The 16,779-nt window shown below is 52.4% G+C and overlaps 6 protein-coding genes across 6 annotated transcripts; 3 read left to right on the plus strand and 3 right to left on the minus strand.

Annotated features, from left to right (window-relative positions):
* Window positions 1-1,545: 1,545 nt before the first annotated feature.
* J4E86_008331 (uncharacterized protein) lies at window positions 1,546-2,295 on the minus strand (the record flags this gene model as incomplete). The annotated part of the gene is made up of 2 exons (XM_051448844.1): window positions 1,546-1,850; window positions 2,094-2,295. The coding sequence occupies 2 exons, from the start codon at window positions 2,293-2,295 to the stop codon at window positions 1,546-1,548; spliced, it is 507 nt and encodes a 168-aa protein (XP_051299841.1).
* A 1,733-nt stretch (window positions 2,296-4,028) lies between these two features.
* J4E86_008332 (uncharacterized protein) lies at window positions 4,029-4,885 on the plus strand (the record flags this gene model as incomplete). Its single annotated transcript, XM_051448845.1, has 2 exons — window positions 4,029-4,443; window positions 4,551-4,885. 2 exons carry the CDS (start codon window positions 4,029-4,031, stop codon window positions 4,883-4,885), a joined length of 750 nt encoding a protein of 249 aa, XP_051299842.1.
* Window positions 4,886-6,218: 1,333 nt separating this feature from the next.
* On the minus strand, window positions 6,219-6,927 carry J4E86_008333 (uncharacterized protein; the record flags this gene model as incomplete). Its single annotated transcript, XM_051448846.1, has 2 exons — window positions 6,219-6,350; window positions 6,409-6,927. 2 exons carry the CDS (start codon window positions 6,925-6,927, stop codon window positions 6,219-6,221), a joined length of 651 nt encoding a protein of 216 aa, XP_051299843.1.
* An 887-nt stretch (window positions 6,928-7,814) lies between these two features.
* On the plus strand, window positions 7,815-9,486 carry J4E86_008334 (uncharacterized protein; the record flags this gene model as incomplete). Its single annotated transcript, XM_051448847.1, has 2 exons — window positions 7,815-8,787; window positions 8,837-9,486. The coding sequence occupies 2 exons, from the start codon at window positions 7,815-7,817 to the stop codon at window positions 9,484-9,486; spliced, it is 1,623 nt and encodes a 540-aa protein (XP_051299844.1).
* Window positions 9,487-13,695: 4,209 nt separating this feature from the next.
* Window positions 13,696-15,405, minus strand: J4E86_008335 (uncharacterized protein; the record flags this gene model as incomplete). The annotated part of the gene is made up of 1 exon (XM_051448848.1): window positions 13,696-15,405. One exon carries the CDS (start codon window positions 15,403-15,405, stop codon window positions 13,696-13,698), a length of 1,710 nt encoding a protein of 569 aa, XP_051299845.1.
* A 361-nt stretch (window positions 15,406-15,766) lies between these two features.
* J4E86_008336 (uncharacterized protein) lies at window positions 15,767-16,017 on the plus strand (the record flags this gene model as incomplete). The annotated part of the gene is made up of 2 exons (XM_051448849.1): window positions 15,767-15,780; window positions 15,831-16,017. 2 exons carry the CDS (start codon window positions 15,767-15,769, stop codon window positions 16,015-16,017), a joined length of 201 nt encoding a protein of 66 aa, XP_051299846.1.
* Between the last annotated feature and the right edge of the window lie 762 nt (window positions 16,018-16,779).

Here is a 16,779-nt window from a genome sequence, read left to right on the forward strand (position 1 = left end):
TTTCTGATACGCCAAGATCTGATCCTCGGTCAATAGTAGGATGTCTCGCCCAAGGCCATTACCTGTCTGGACACTAACAGAGACACCAGAACCTATAGTCGCAATCTATTTCCCATCAGTCAGCAAAAGCGGGATTTGAAAGGATGATCCAGCTCAAGCAAACGTGACGTACCAAAGCCAGCAAGACAAAACCATCGTCAATGTCTAAGGTCCGCCTCAACGCACGCTTGGTAACAAGCCTAGTCAGGACCGCCAACGCGGAGGTAATCAATAGGACCCACGTAACCACATTGATGTACGGACCGACATCCGCGCTGCTTCCCGGTTCGCGCGGGAGGGGATGATGGGAAGAAGCAAAAAGAGATTGCGGCATCATTGCATCGTATCCTAGGTTAGAATGGCTAGATACCGACGAAGTGAGTGCGCCAGTAATAGGTAGCGAGGTATTATGCGTAGCCTATCACGCGCAAGAATAGACAAGAGAAGGCGTGCAAACAGGCCGTTTGTTCGTTTGTATGAAGGTGGAGCTTACAAATGCGCTCAACCGTCTAATACCGACATGACGTGCAAGTAATGTGGAGTTGCGAGCTGCCACAGTGAAGGTAACCTGCATTGAGGGCTCGCTCACAATCACCATAGCACACGCTGTCATCATCCGCTCTTAATCTTGGAGCGAGACACTTGCAAACAAGCGAAGTCAGTTGGATTGTTAGTAGACCGGGGGAAAGGGGTCTGCTAGACCAGGAAGCGGCGGTACGACGTTGCGCAGGTGTAGCCACACAGAGGGACGAACATGCAAGGTCGGCCAGACGCTTGTGTATCCTCGATTAGACATTCCTCTGTTTCAAAGAGGTTTTCGTGCTACTGCGCCGGAAGTTCGGGTCAGGTTAGGATTTGCTGGTATGCTAGTGAAAGGTACACATCGGAAGCTACGGGAGTAAGCGGCGGAGAAAAGCCGGTATGTTAGCTCGCTAGCTACAACGACACTCGTCATCTTTCGATCGCTAATTAGATCACTCTGGGATCTTCCACCGTGGTGTGACCTTTGTGACACACCAGGCTCGGCGTTGTGTCACTACTGTATGTTGCCGGGCGATTGATGGTCGATTGGCCAATGCCGTCGTGGAACATTTGCCAGCACATATCTTGTGCAGTGTTCCATTGATGCGCGAGCTTGCAGTGGGGCGGTCGCTGCAGTGGTGGCGCTGCCCGTCAGATGATGGCTGCTCACAGGTTGTTGCATGAAAAAGGCCGCGGAATTAGCCAAGACAGATCGGAATGTTCAGGGCTGAGCAAGCAAGGTAAAGCAGTAGAAATCGCGAAATTAGTCGTATTTGATCATGTTGCTATGGCGGCCTTGGCGGCTAGAGCGACGACGCATGCGGGAAAAGGACTCCACCTCTTTCGTATGCGCAAGTAGATGGCATAGTTGTCTGTAAAAGAATTCCGGGGGCTACACTTCTTAGCTAGATCCTAAAGAAGCGAAGTTTCAAGCGCATACCTTGGATGATATCACTTCCTCCATGTACGACTTCCGACAGCCTCCTATGCAGAGTGACTGCTACCAAGTAGATGCTTGATGAGGTCTTTGAGCTTCTTGATGTCCTCTGGACTGAGGTGGCTGATATCTCCGAGTGTCGGTTTGCCATGGTCGTCCCAACCGACATGATGATCGATGGGAGCCGGGTTTCGGGCGACTTCGTTGATGTCTGGTACGGCCCGGGCAACGGGATACAGGGGTGCTGGAGCTGCAGCGATGCCCATCGCGAAGGCAAGCAGCGGAAGTAGAGCGATAGTAGCGTGCATGGCAGGTAGTTGGTAATTGATGTGCTTGGTAAGCTCCCTTGGTACTGGTTAGCGTCAGTAGATAAACGCGCCGGAGGACATTCTTGCTTACGTCGAAAATAGTGTGTGTGAACGGGATGAAGGTGGTGCTGAACTTGCTGTTCTTCACCTCGAAATATATGTGTCAACTGCTACGTACCTCAGCGTAGTATTTTCGGAACTATTACTTCTCGCATGTAATCATGCTTCCGAAGTTTCAGACGCGCATGTCTTCGGCGCCGCTCATCCACTCTCTATGATTGCCTTACTCCTACCAGTGTCGCACTGCGCTTTTTGCCTTCTCGCCGCACGGGCATCGTAACAATGCAGTTGACCCGGGCCGATATAAGAAAGCGTTGACGGCATGGGACATCGGTAGACCTTGGAGTTGGCCGCGGAGTTTGCCTGACGCTTTTCGTGGTCAGGGCAGATCTGAGGTACATACCCTTCCGATCCATGGCGTTCGACCATTAGTGGCTAATGCTGATCATGTAGTGTAGCCTCCATCGATATTAAGTTGCATCTTCATCGGAACTTCTGACGATAAAGTGGTCCCTGCTACCGCGATTCAGTTTCAAAACAGGTACATTCGTATTTTAATTGGCGCAAACGGCCAGGAACGTTCCCACGCCAGGTATGCCTAAGGCTTGTCTCAGCCACGACTTCAGAAAACTACGATTTCTTCTTCGTCACCATACAGCTCATACGCGTCTTTGTGTCCATGATGCTGGAAATAAGCCTCTTGAAACTCCCGGTAAGGCGAACCCGGGGGACAGAATGCAAAGTTTTCCAGTGTGTTCGTTGCTTCACGATAATCGTCAAACTCGTAGCAAGCATGTTGGTCAGGACGCGTGGCCCAGGCAATCAGCTTGTCCCAGTCACGACACTGTCGAAGCTGACCTTCGCCCGACTGGTGTGTAACAGGGGCTGGTATCGGTGTGTCGTCCGCATTACACATGATGTCCTGCCGAAGTCCGTCAAGGCAGTGGTAGATGTGAAGGAGATTGAAGGGCTGTGGGTCGTCGTTATGCTTTGACACAATGGCTTTCCGGATGAGTTTCTGATGCAATCAGCGGATGAACCCAAACATCATCATGTATACGTACAAGACAATGCAGATCATGGATTCCTTTGACGTAGTAGATGCTTCTCTCGGTATCCCATGGAAACCGAGTAGAGTTGGGTAGACCGACACGTTTTGCGAATCTGTCGTCGAGCGTGACTGCCATGGCATTGGTGTCAATAGCGTCCCATGCCGCTTCCATATCACTATCACTGGCGTTCGGATGCCAGTACTTTGTCGTCGCGTGATATGGCACAGTAGTATCGTAGGCTAATCCACCTTTGATCTTCGTGAGCTAGCATCAGACCGATCAGGCTGTCACTTACTGTAGTTGCTCTTAGCTGGACTGTGCGCAATTCGAAGCCTTGCATTATCCATCACCAGGAGAATGTTTGCTGAAAGAGAGAGCAGAAGGATGGACATGTACGCCACGAAGCTGCGCGTGTTGGTCGGGATGATCTCAGTACTCTTAGAGTTCCAGGAAACGCCATCCTTCTCTTCTAGCTCTGCTAGGATTTCTTCCTGTTCATTGCTGCAGACTGGCGCATATGCTGGAGGTCGCTCCATTCTTCGATCCGCTTTGTGGAGTGAATGTAGAAAGCAAGCCTCCGCGGCTCCATAAGACGGAGCGCGCTCATTGGGTGTCACAGAATTCGCCTCGAGTTTCACAAACATACGTCGCAAGCCCGTCCCGACAACACCATACCCCAATCGCACCGCTCCGAGCGCGGACCATGAATGAATAGCGACGCGACCAGCCTCGGTCCATCGTTACATCGCCGAGAAATCTCTCTTGCGGCGCCCGTACGATCGAGGAAGGTCGCAAGCATCTGGAGATGATGATAGCGATACAAGTGCTACCGAGTGGCTGGATGTGTGTAAAAGTGAGGGGCTATCGGGGAAGGTGTGCTGGGGCAAAAGGGTGTTACTTGCCAGCCTCGCCAAGACGCTAAATGTGTCGACGGTACCTTCCTTGTTGGGCAACTTCACCCTAACACGGCAATCTACGATGTCCAATACTTGGGTCAAGCTATATCTCCGATTGCGCTGTCAATGCGCAGCGGCGGCGAGGTAGCGCACTTGCAGACTACTTTACCTGGCCGATGTCGCCATGGCTTGACGCAATCACCAATCCGCTGCGATGGGACAACGATACGTGATCCGGGAGGCAAAGACAAAGCAAGAGCTGGATGAGATACTGGATGTTATCTGGGCTGCGAACTACACACCTTATGAGCCGTTCATGCAACTGTTCTTCCCGGTCCTTGGCTACACGAGCGCCCATCGCGACCTCGCCGTCGCCGAATCAAAACAACGCTTCTGGAAACAACACCAAGAGGACACTTCCAGTCACTGGTTCTACGCCTTCGACACAGTCACTAACAAGACTGTCGGTTGCTCGCAATGGGTTATTTCGACTGTCAACCCATTCGCTGCAGGCACACCAAAGTTAACCGCGCCATGGTGGCCCGAGGGCGAATATCGGAGCTTCTGCGAGTCAATACTCAATCAGGTGTACAGGCCGCGAGCGAATTGGATGACGCGGCCACACTGTGGTAAGTGGAGCATTTCCTTTCCCCTCAAACGCGCTATTTCCGGATGAAGAAACGTGATTGTGCGAAAAGTCAAAATGATCTTCTTCCTCTCGCTGACTTTGTATTAGCACTCAACTGGATGGCGGTAGACCCTGCCCATCGGAATCGCGGTGTTGGCTCTCTTCTCATGCACGTTGGTATCACACGCGCGGACGGGCTTGATCTCGAATGTTGGATGGAAGCTTCTGCCATGGGAAAACCGCTTTACGACAAGTTTGGGTTCCAGTCTCTGCTGAAGATTGCTTTCGACAACGAGAAGTCGGAAGCGAGCGACGAGTGGAGGAAGTGCGCGCATGAGCTGACGCCTCCGCCTATCTTTGCCATGTGGAGACCGAACAAGTCGTCTGGGGCAGGCCCCCAGGCAGGTTTCCAACTGCCGTGGTCGCTGGGCACCAAATCATGAGGACCTGAATCTAAGTGGTCGGAAGAGATGGTGGTACCGCCGATGAGGAGCGTGATGGTGTATGGAAGGGATACAGCCAAATCGAGCCATCGGAGAGTTTAAGCAGACTCAGGCATTAGCTTTATGGCCGAATGGGTGCTCATTAGTTGTGTTAGAGGAGCGAATGGAGTACAGCACTTTGCCTGTGTGAAGCATGAGCGGAGTAAATTTCGTAGATCATGGCATTGAAGGGGGATGCATACCAATGGATACTTTTTTGATTGCGCTTGCCACCATCACGTTCATCCATGGCTACAAGCACAATTTCGTACACACTCTCGACCGCTGGGTATGTTACCAGCTGAAGAACGCCGCTACGTTAGCCTTTGTTAGATCAAGAGCGTAGACTGGCGCACCTTAACTCGTCCTTGTGTCATCTCCTCAACCCCCGCAATGGCTTGCTATCCGGCAAGCTGGCAACAGTCAACAGAGTATTTGTGACTGCAGCCGACACAGATGTTGCCGAGCTCCTTCGTCTCCCATCTTCTTCTGCATCCACAGCATACCCACACACAATCGGGCACTGGTTCTGCACCGGGATAAGGCGTGTGCTGTAGTATTGGGAACGCTGAGTTTCTTCGGTTCATATCAGAAATTGCTTTGGCGGTGGCTCTGACGCTGGCGGAGAAATGTGATCGGAATGCTTCGAGTGTTGTTGATGTGCTTGAGTTGGGCACAGTGTCGCGTCGCTTTCGAGTGTATTGTGGATTAGAAAGTGTATCTAGAGACGCCGATGCCGTGATCGAAAGCAAACACGCAGATGTGCTCGGGGACCGGACACGTGCCTGCTCGTTGTCACTCGTGGGTTCTGCTAAAAGGTTTTGTCGGCATTGTGAATAGCGATGTGAGTGATTTTGAGTGATAAAGTAACGCGCAGTGAAGCAGTAGTTCCAAAACAGTGAATAGTGAAGAATCGCCTCGTGTGAACCCAGTGCCTGGGTTGTGGTTGCCAAAGTGGAATGTTAGTCAAAAGAAAGAACGGACCATCACGCCACGCTCAACACCTTCCTATTAGATGATGCACCTTGACTACGCCTTCTACAGTCCGTCTTTCGTTACCCTTGGCTCTTTCTCGAAATAGGAGTATGCTTTATTAATTTTCCGTGCTATTTGTCGTTCGTGGTGGCCGCCATCCCCACATGCCTTCGTGACACAGTATCGTACACGAGAAACTTGCTCGGCTTCATGTAGGCGAGCTTGAGAGGAACCTAGATGACTGTATTAACTGACAGCGACAGGAGCTTTACCTCCTGGAACTAGTTCTGCGGCGCGGTACCGTAGCCGCGCGGCCCGCTCAGTTCCATCCAGCCTGCAGCTTCTGAATTGCTTCATCCTCAGAAACCACATCCGCCATCTTTGCATTGATGTCGGAAAGGTTTGCTTTGTGGACCGCAGGTGATAAGTCACCGCATGCTTCTCCCACGACCTGGAATGATGATTAGTGACATTTACAGGGACTCATGCGTTGCCGAGTCGATCCGCACCATTGGTCGAAATCCAAAGCACATGCAATCGAGGGCAGTCGCGCGGACGCAACCACTTGTACTGACACCACAGATTATGACAGTATCGACGTTGCAACTTTGGAGTTGCGCAGCCAGATCCGTCCCGAAGAATGCGGACGGGTAGCGCTTGGGGACGACGACTTCACCAGCGGCGGGCTCTAAACCAGGATACCAACTTTCAAGGCCGTTCCCGCAGCCGACTTGGAACAGCTTGAGTAGTGGTACTTTGCTGTAGAACAGGCCCGCATCCGACATGTCCGGCTTCGTGTATTCGACTCGCGTCCAAATCAATGGCGTTTTGCCTTGGCGGGCGGCAGAGACGAGTTTTGCGATGGACGCGGGCGCCGCCGCAGACGCAGGGTTCGACTTGGTGTCCAATGGGCTGGCATCGTTCCAGTAGGCGTTACAAACATCGACAAGTAGCAGCGCCGGACGTTTACCCCATCCTATCCTCCCGGCGAAGCCATCCTGATAGTCGCGATGCGCTTTCTGGGTCATTTCGTCGTGGTTGTGGCACTAGAGGTGAGTCATGTTTGGAATTGGGCGGAGAAGAGCGAGGAAACTATGGCGGTAGCGTCGCGCCGCTTGCTGTAGCCAGCACTGGAGGTCATCACCATTGCCGTCCATTCAATTCGAGGCGCAACGTTGACATGACGGACTTATCAGCACTGGTGCCGGATGGAGCTTCGGAGCAGTTCCGCCAGGGCAATTAGGCGGCTTTCACGCCCCCAGACCGTCGGGAGTAAGCAACCGGTTCCAAGCGGACCATCAATATACCGACATATACTACCCGAGGTATCTTGATCATTTCGCACCGCCACATAGACGGGCCCTCGGCGGAACCCATTTCAAAGGCTCTTGTGCTGAAGTTGTTCCGATGCAATGGCTTGCGGCATTGCCTCCCGCCCTGTCAGCATAGCGTTGATCTCTGGTGCACCCGTTACGCGCGTTTGAGGGACTCAATTCACAACTGCAGTTTGACCCCGGACTTGGCACCACATGATCGGACTTCCCCACATGAGCAGCCTGGGTACCCAGCCGGAGGCCGATGGCTCTCCTTCCCCCAAGACTGCCAGTTCTGTCCCCGCCATGGACGCAAAAGAAGGGAGGATAGGGAACGCCTTTGCGTGCGAGCGCTGTCGAAAACACAAGGTTCGCTGCGTTCCATCTGACACGCCGGCTCTCTGCCAGAGGTTTGTTTACCCCAGCCATATTTTTGCTCCACATTGAATGACACGTGCCCCAGATGCCAAAAGGCAAGAGTCGAGTGTGTGGAACATGTTGCGCGCAGGCGGCCAGCAAAGGCGCGCAGCGATGGGCAAACACCCACCAAGCTGCGCGACTTCGACAAGAAATTGGACAAGTTGTCTGCTATCGTTGCGACAATGGCGCCGGCTCCGACACAATGTAGTCTGCCATCGGTAGCCACCATCCCATCGCAACTGTTGGATTCCACACAGCAAATGCCGACGCCGACACCAATCACCGCTCCGCCTGTATCGATGCCACCAGCTCCCAGGACGTTATCACTTCCCGCTCATGCGAATCAGTCCGAAAGTTCGGCGTCATTCTGGGAATCAATGAACGACACACTGTCTTGCCTTGGCCGACTGGATCCTGTGATCAGATCGATCAGCCTGGTGCACATGCAGATGCTGCTCGACACGTATCGCAGCATGGTCGACTTCTTCCCCTTTGTATCCCTACCGAGGGATGCCCGCTGCCAGGACCTCTTCCAAAGCCGGCCAATGTTGATGTTTGCTGTACTAACAGTCTCTTCTTACGATTCGGTCCCGCTTCAGAGAGCACTGAGCCTAGAATTCCGTAAAGTGGTCATGGTCCGGATAATGAAAGGCGAAAAGAGTTTGGACCTCCTACAGGGACTCTTAGTCTTCATAGCCTGGCATCATCACTACATGGACGTCCAAGCCGTTTCGATCACGATGCTTCTCCAGTTGTGCTTGGGTATCGCACACGACCTGGGTCTGGACAGTATAGGAAGGACTGTGAGGAGTCCTCTACAAAAGGAAAGCCCGCGAGACAGGGAAGCTAAGCGGGCTTATTTGGGATGTTACTACTTATCTTCCAACCTGGGTCTGATGGAGCCAGTCAAAGCAAGGACCATGACGCACACCAGCACACTCCGGAACTACGCGTCGGAACTGGCCTCTTCGTGGGAAAACACATCAGATGCCGTCCTTCCAATACTAACGGATGTCTGCCAATATATGGAGGACGTGGAGGAGACTTTCCGCAACCAGTCAGAGCAAGCAGTGGTGGTTCGCACACAAGTAAAACGTCTGAGCGATAAGTGGGAGAATATTCGTCTTGCATCCAAGCTGCAAGCGAAAGATTTCAGTAAGCAGTCACATCACTGCAACGTTCACACTTGCTAATTCTTGACTAGCAATACTGCAATGGCTACAGCTTGCAGCACGTATACACCTGTATCGAACAGCAGCTTCCATCGATCTCGTAGATCGCGATAGTACACCGTGGGCCTCGGGCTTCCAGCTATCACTACGCGTCACCTTGGTCCGGTCCGTCGAACAGTTCCTCGACAACAGCGCAAAGCTCCCGACCAAACATTTCGATTTCGTGTCGCTGATCGACTGGCTCAATCTGATCAACACAATCACCAGCTTGAGCAAGTTGGCCATTCACGCCTCGCCCATGCCAGGTTGGGACGCTAGCGAGCTCCAAATAGCGAAGTCATTCGACTACTATCGCGAACAGCTATCCTCGCAAATGCCTCGCCCTCGCGATGCTCAAGACAGTCAAGAAGACGCGTTTGAACGCTTCCGACGCATTACTTCAGTCATGAGACTAGCGCTGCACGATGCAATGGGCAGGGGAAGCCCGAACGGCAACACATTTGAGCTAGCGACAGGCTCGGGACGGACTGTGTCACTCCTCCACAATCTGTCACTGCCTAAAATCAACGGGAGTGGTACGACCAATGGAGTGGAGAAATTACCGAGTCTACGGGACGTGACTCCGTCGCTCGATATTACCAGCACCGATTTCCACTGGAAGTTCCTCATGGGCGCGGTCTGAAGGGAAATATGCCAGAAGCCTTGTGCGCCCGCCACATGGGTGTCTGGCAGTGGTTCGATATATTGTCGCCATAATTCTCGCGATCAGCCTCGAAACCGGTCACAGCACAATCACACCTCCACATTCCGGTGGCCGTGACCACAGGTTTCCACATCTGCATCAAATGCCGGTGCATATTCTGCGGTCTTTCTCCGGCGGCATTATTTTTCCAAGGAGAGACGATCGCGCATTACCGACTGACCGGTGGCTCCGTGTCGGTCCTCCCATCCAATGTCCGTCCGTGCCGAGGCCCAGTCCGCCGCACGCCTTCAAGGCACTTCCAAGGCAGTCCATCGGGCTGAATCCACATTAAAAAAGTCACTTGCGCGCCTCCGAACTTCTGCTTCTGTTCTTGCTCCGCAATTCTTCCGTAAGTTCTTGCGACGACGCGGATTATTTCCGCCTCTGGTTGTTAGCGTTGCGTTGAACTACCTGTCGCCGTGCATCTCTTGTTACTGTCGCTTATATACCCAGCATCAATTATTGCATCGAATATAGATTCTTGAGATGTTTTCGAAGTGTGCCTTTGGCTTGTGAAAGTCTGGACCTGAGTTGAAGCCAAGTTTTCTTACATGGAGCTGTGAGCGAAAGCATCAGTTTATGCGAAGAGGCGCACGCCACAGGCGTTGTCAGACGACCTCTCTCGTACTTGTCGCACTTACACAACTTTCAGCTGCAGGGCGATGTTGAAGAAGATATATGATGGGTAGCTCTCAGTGACCATGACTTGATTCTTATGTAGCGACTTCCGATCAGCGACCGCCTCGTCAACAGTAAGCTCACTGCTCAAACCTGCGGATCACTGCTCACTATTGCTGTGCATAGCCATATCGCCCGTCTACACTGCACATCAATCCTCCTAAGTTGTCATCATACAGGAGAAACGACTCCAAACGCCAGTCATGGGCTGCATGTCAAGCAAACTCGCTGGAGCAAAGCACGATCAAGACGGATATGGTCCCAACCCAGGGAAGCCGCCTGGCCCTCCCTACATACTTTCCGACGGGACGAACGCCAGAAATACATCTGGTAGAATGTATTACGGTGGTGGCTATGGCGGCGATGGCGGAGGGTATGGCGGAGGAGGAGATGGTGGAGGTGGAGGTGGTGGTTGATAACGACAACAACGAAGGGCACGATGCTTCCTTGTTGGTTTGATCTACTTACTGTCTTGTAATTATTTTGATCTCTTTTGTAGGTAGCAGACTGTATGTGCTTTCAATGTATCAGCCGCAACTACGACAATGACCTCCGCCTAGCATAGCCGCTGATATTCCCCTCTTCTGACTCACATCTGAATGCGATGCGATACTTTGGTTCTTCATCTTCGTCCCATGGTACTGCGGTGACGCGACGCAGAGCAGCGAGCGACTCACAACTTCCGAAATCCATATGTACCCATCTAATCAGGTCCTTTCGAAAAGAGAAGTATCGTCAACACAAGAGCTAGCATAGCCGCCTAAGGCTCTCAACCGCGCCTCATATCCGCTACGCCACAGCCAAGAAGTATGAACATCTCTCAGAACAGTCTTTTGAACTTACTATCAACCTTCCAGGCTTCACGCATCTCTTCGGTTCTCTTCATCAATTTTCCCCCCAGATATTACTGTCGTCGTCACAGTACCCCCCTTCAGCCATCTTCACTTCACCGCAAGCACTCGAGCCAGCGCACACACATTCGCACTATTCGTTCAAGCCAGAGACTACAAATCCATGGGCTCTTTTCTATCAAAACTAAAGCGCGAAGTCGAACGTGTGAAAGACGAAGTAAATCATATATCAGCAGCATATGCTGCGCGGAGAAACGGTGAAAGAGCCCGCGGATATTTCGAGGGTACTGGTGCACACGCAGGCCACCACTGACCGTATGGAGATTTCAACGGCACATATGCCAGGACAACTCCTTTTTATGATGGAGGTGATATGCACGGCAGGAAATACAATGGGTTGGGTAGAGCAGACAGCGCGTTTAGTAACGGTGACGGTGGTGTTGTAGGGATGTCTAGTGAGGGCAGAGCGTCTGGTGAAGGAGGTCGAAGTGGAGGAAGTGACTAGAGATGGTTGGCTGCACACGAGCTAGAGATTGTAAAAAGACAGAACGTGGAATGCGCGCAGTCAGGGCTCTTGGTACTGGCAGAGTTATCTTTGTGCTGTTATTCAAAAGTTCAAGGTCACCGGGGAATATGCTCACATTGTGTGCTTCACTGCGCTCTCTTCCATTGTTCACGTATAAGACCTCGATAAAATTACTCGTATATCGCTCGCTCATCATACATAATCATACAGGCCTCCCTTCCCCGCAGTCAAAACGTACCTGCGAGAGGTATACTCTACACACTTTATACCTACTCAAAGTTCCAAAATCACATCATGGGTTGTTCATCCTCGAAACCAATCCCCAAACCAGCTTCCAACTCTTCCACCGCAAAACCGCCGACTCCTTCCCCCACGCCCACCAAGTCAGAAGCAAAAGCTCAGCCTGAATATTTAGCACCGCGTAATACTCCCACACCTCCATTCATTACAGCGCCATCTACTCCTGTTCCGATGAAAGGCCCCTTGGCGAGCAAGTATGGGTATTACGATACGGGGTTTACTTGGATTAGTACGCGGGATAAGATGATGGAGTGAGGGGCGCGGCAGAGAAAGGGAATAGCAATTTGCGAGACTGAATACAATGAGTGCCATATGGACTGAATGATGAGCTGAAAATCTTTCGTGATGTGACCAGTTCTGGGAATGGATTCACTTGTGTATGTAACAGTTTCTGGAAGCGTCGTCTTGCTAATCGAAGATGTGACGTCGTGAAGCGACCTCGGGACACTCTTCACTCATCGCAGCGAATTCATTCCTTACCTTGGCTCTCTCTTACTTCGTAAAACCCGCGTACACATATCTACCCTGCCAATACTAGCCACCATCATAACCCTCGACACCCCAGGAACCGAAACAGTCATGGGTTGCACATCTTCCAAGTCCGCAGAACCTCTCCCTGTCCCTCGGCCGATCGAAACAAACACCACTACTCATGTCACTACATCTACCGCTGAAGGCCCTAGTCCCATTTCCGACATCCCACACCCACAGTCACAGCTGCCTCGAGCGACCATACGACAAGTCACGCCGGACGACCCTGTCCTAACTAACGCTAAGATACACGATACGCAGGCTAGATCGAACAACATACCGTACTACGAGAACAAGTTATGGCGACGAGGATAGGGTGTATGTACCGCGCTTTCAACACCTGCATATTGAAGACGCCACTTCACCTGCTACCAGCACTCAGATGATTCAACGCTACTCTTCGTTCGTCACTGCCACGCCTCTCCACCACATATCCTCCTTAACACATAGCGAACGCTCATACAAACCCTCCTTCATACTCAAACACTTCCCCCTTCTGACCTCCCATATCCTCCAACCTTCAAGCACTTAAGACTATCCAAATACAACACCATGGGCTGCATACCATCAACTCCCAAGCCTACCACCAAACCCATTACCATACCCAACCCTAATGCCATTAATCCTAATCCTACTAGCAGAACACGACTAACGCGAAGCCCTGTTTACGATCCTCCCGAATACACAGACGCCAGTAAACTGAGTTATAACCGCGGAAGTGGCGGTGTGTACAAGGGTGCGTCGGGGAGTACGTATAAACGTAATAGAGTGTCTGATGCTACAGATGTAGGGGGAGATGGAGTTGGTGATGGGGGTGGTGATGGGGGTGGAGGTAGTCATGGGCATAGTGGTGCGCATAGTCATGGGCTCGGTGGGGATAGTGGTGGACATGTCGGTGGGCATAGTAGCGACCATAGTGGTGGACATGTCGGTGGGCATAGTAGCGACCATAGTGGTGGACACAGTGGCGGGGGTAGTGGCGGAGGAAGCTGAGTGTTGTGAGCGATGAGCCGTGGAAAAATGATGAAGATGACGAGGGAGCGAAAGAACAGTACGATAGTTCTTTCTTTCTGTTATTGAAGCGAATCTGATTTTGGGTATCTTTGCGCCGTTGCTGTTTAGCCAGCTGTGTAGCTTGCCGCTGTGCTCGAGATCTGTTATAAGCTCTCATGAGCCTCTCTGGCTGTTATGTTGCCCTTCCCTTCCCTCCAAGACGTGGTGTTCTCTCTTCTTCCATGTATGACCGTACCATAAAGGCCCCACTCACCGCATCATACGAAACGGATGCCCTTCTGTGCTAAACACCCAGCTATCCAAACTCGCGACCTCAACATCCGAGAAGGTGAGCCAAAGATACTTCAACGTCTCCGCAGCCCAGAAGCTCTCTTGCATATCCACCCATTTGTCGTCGCCATTTGACTTTGTATCATACACATCAGCCAGTTGTGCGTATCCAAACGGCGCTTTGCAATGCTTTTCCATAGCCGAGAAAGCTTCCCATGCCCATTCGCGATACCGTTTGTCGCCCGTTATGCGCCATGCGTAGAACAGACTTTCCACATACTCGGGCCGGCCTTTGTATGCTGGTTCTAGTGCCCAGATACCGCTAGCCATCGCTTCGCGCTCTTGACGGGCGGTCTCGGGGATAAAGAGCGGGTCATCGTATCCGAATTTGGGTATCCATGCCCATGTCTCTGGGCCGATCTTGGTGGGTGTAGAGGTATACGAGTGGCGGCAGCCTTCGAGGAGCGCGAGCGCAAAGGTACGGAGGTAGGGTTCGTCGTAGAGTCTGGATGCGAGGAGGATGGTACCGGGTGCGAAGCAGGCAAGATGTCCTTGCTGGTTCTCATATTCTTTGTTGTATCGTCCGATGTAGAGGTGTTGCATGTAGTGATCGGGTGCTGGTGCGGAGCGGGAACTGAGGTGTTTGCGCAAGGAGTACGCTGCATCTGTGAAGCGATGTTTGTATGTGCCGAGGTGAGGATCTGTTGGCGGTGCTAAAAGCGTCATCTTGACGAGGTACTCGTAGTATGAATCGTGTCCACCATCCCAGTGCCTCTGGCGGCCCACTGGCTCTCCTGTCATGATGTCGACAGGCGCGTCAACCATGCCTGGCCACGGTGTCTTCCACTTCGACCATACAAGTGGCGCCCACGCGTTCGTCGAGTTCTGCGTGTATGTCAAGTTGCCAGTCAATCTGGTCAAGACGCGGTTTTCGAGGATTGAAGAGCCAGTTCGCGCAGGGCCTATAGCGGGGTGTTGGTCGTAGCCGTGTTTGGTTGGGTCGTCGCTGAAGACGAAGGAAGGATCTGGCTCGCCCTGCTCCGTTTCAAAGTCGACACGAGGCCATGGCATGCCTGTGGGGGTGTCGTATGCTGGAGCAAGTTTCCCCGCTAGGGTGACAGCATGCTCCAGTACTAGATCGCGTGCCTCTTCGCTCAGTACGTCTTCCGGAATGAGGCCGGTGTCGTACATGTCCACAATAGACAAAAGCCCGCCCAGGTATCGTATGGTGGTCTCGAAAGGGTCGACGAGGTCCTTCGCTTCGGTGAAGTCGATAGCGAGTATGTGCTCGAGAGAATGCGCCAACTCGTCCCATAGCCCCATGAGTGCCAATGTACTCGCGGAATCCACGATGAAAGCGCCCCACCCGTTTCTAGATGATGAGTTGCCTCCTGACACAGGCAGGATATCATCGCAGCCCCAAGCGTTCTCCCTGTACTTCCAAAAGGTATATTTCATGGCATCCCGCACGCTCTTCGCCCGTGCCTCGTCCGCCTCGCCCGTTCCATTCCAGTCCGCATGTTGTATTTGTGCGCCGAACTTCGGTATATCCCTCTCTCGAACAGTCGGGTTCTGGAACTCCTTGATGAGGAGGTACAGGGTGATGACGATGATGGCCGCGAGGAGCTTGAACGACGACTCGGGATTCCGCTCGAATTTCGACTTGCCCCAGCGGCGGAAGCCGGGCATAGTTAAAGAGTGGTAGAGGCCTTATGGTGCTGGCGGAGGCGCTCAAGAGGCGGGTGGTAATAGCGCGCACATCTGCCCAGGTGGTCTCAGGGTGCGGAGTGGGTGCGGAGGTGCGGCGATCGATGTTCAAGGTTCCAAGCTATGAGACCATGCTTGGCTCGAACGGGATGACTATTGCGTGGTGAATGAAAGAACGGTGCTCAATGATAATGAGTGAATGTACGAGACGAGTTTACACATGTGAGCGCTGACGTCGTGTCGCGCTCGAGTCTGAGAGTTGCTCCAGGCTTGGCGCTGAGCCCTCAGCGTCGTCATCGCGAACTTTGCGACACCAACGCGTGTGCACATCATCAACTTCGACATGGCTGTCTGGCAGTACGTGTGCACCCTGCATATGCACGTTTCCATTACTAACATTGACATAGATGGTTCAAGAACATACCGCCCAAGACGCGCATGATCATTGGCGTGGGCGTCATGGCGTATGCGGGCGCTGGCCTCTACATATCCGACAAGGCTGAGGAGAAATTTGGCCTCACCCCAACCGAGAAAGACAGGGAAGAGCTGCGAGACGCCATACCTAAAGTTTCAACTGTTGAGAAGAGGTTATGACCAAAAATCGGAAAACATGCGCACGAAAGTCCACTCAGAGGCGGTTGATGCTGCCACCAAAGACGAGACTTCAAGGAGCCGCGTGTGCGTCCGCCACTTACAAGAAATACTTATACCATGGAATGTCCGATGCATATTGGAGAAGATAAGGCTCGTCACTGTCGAGCAGTTACCAGTTTCTGAGGCACATATGATACCTTGTTCTCCGCACACTCGAAGACCGACAAAATTCAAAGTGTCTGGTGATGATGGTGATAATGACCAGCTGAACTCTCCGGCGAGGACTTGGCGCTTACGTCGGACATATGCAAGGCTGGCAGCTCATATTCTCAAGCTGTTCAGCCTGGTGCAGTGATCTTTCTACGTCACATTGGTATCACAACAAAAGCTTTTCAACACCAACACGACAGCCGCAAGCATGGAACGAGGAAGAACAGAAAATAGGACCCGTGCAGCTTCACCCGAATATCATACCAGCAACCGTCGTTCGCGCGCACACTCTCCCGCAGGCAGCTTCTACCATGACAGATCACCGGGTCCCATCGCGATCCCATATGATTTTGGGGTATACTGGCCCAACAGACGGGAATCAGATGCGAACTCGGATTCATCATGGCAGAGACCGGACCGCGAACCGGCTGCGGATCCAGATCCATCGTCCTATCGTCACTATCAGCACAGTTTCATCGCAAATACCGAAATACGTCTTCTCCGTATTGATCCTGGTACCTTTACGAGTGACCTCTCCTGTGCTTTGAAAAT

This window comes from Alternaria arbusti (assembly GCF_024043155.1).
Source record: "Alternaria arbusti strain BMP 1465 chromosome Unknown scaffold_13, whole genome shotgun sequence".
Lineage (NCBI taxonomy): Eukaryota > Fungi > Ascomycota > Dothideomycetes > Pleosporales > Pleosporaceae > Alternaria > Alternaria arbusti.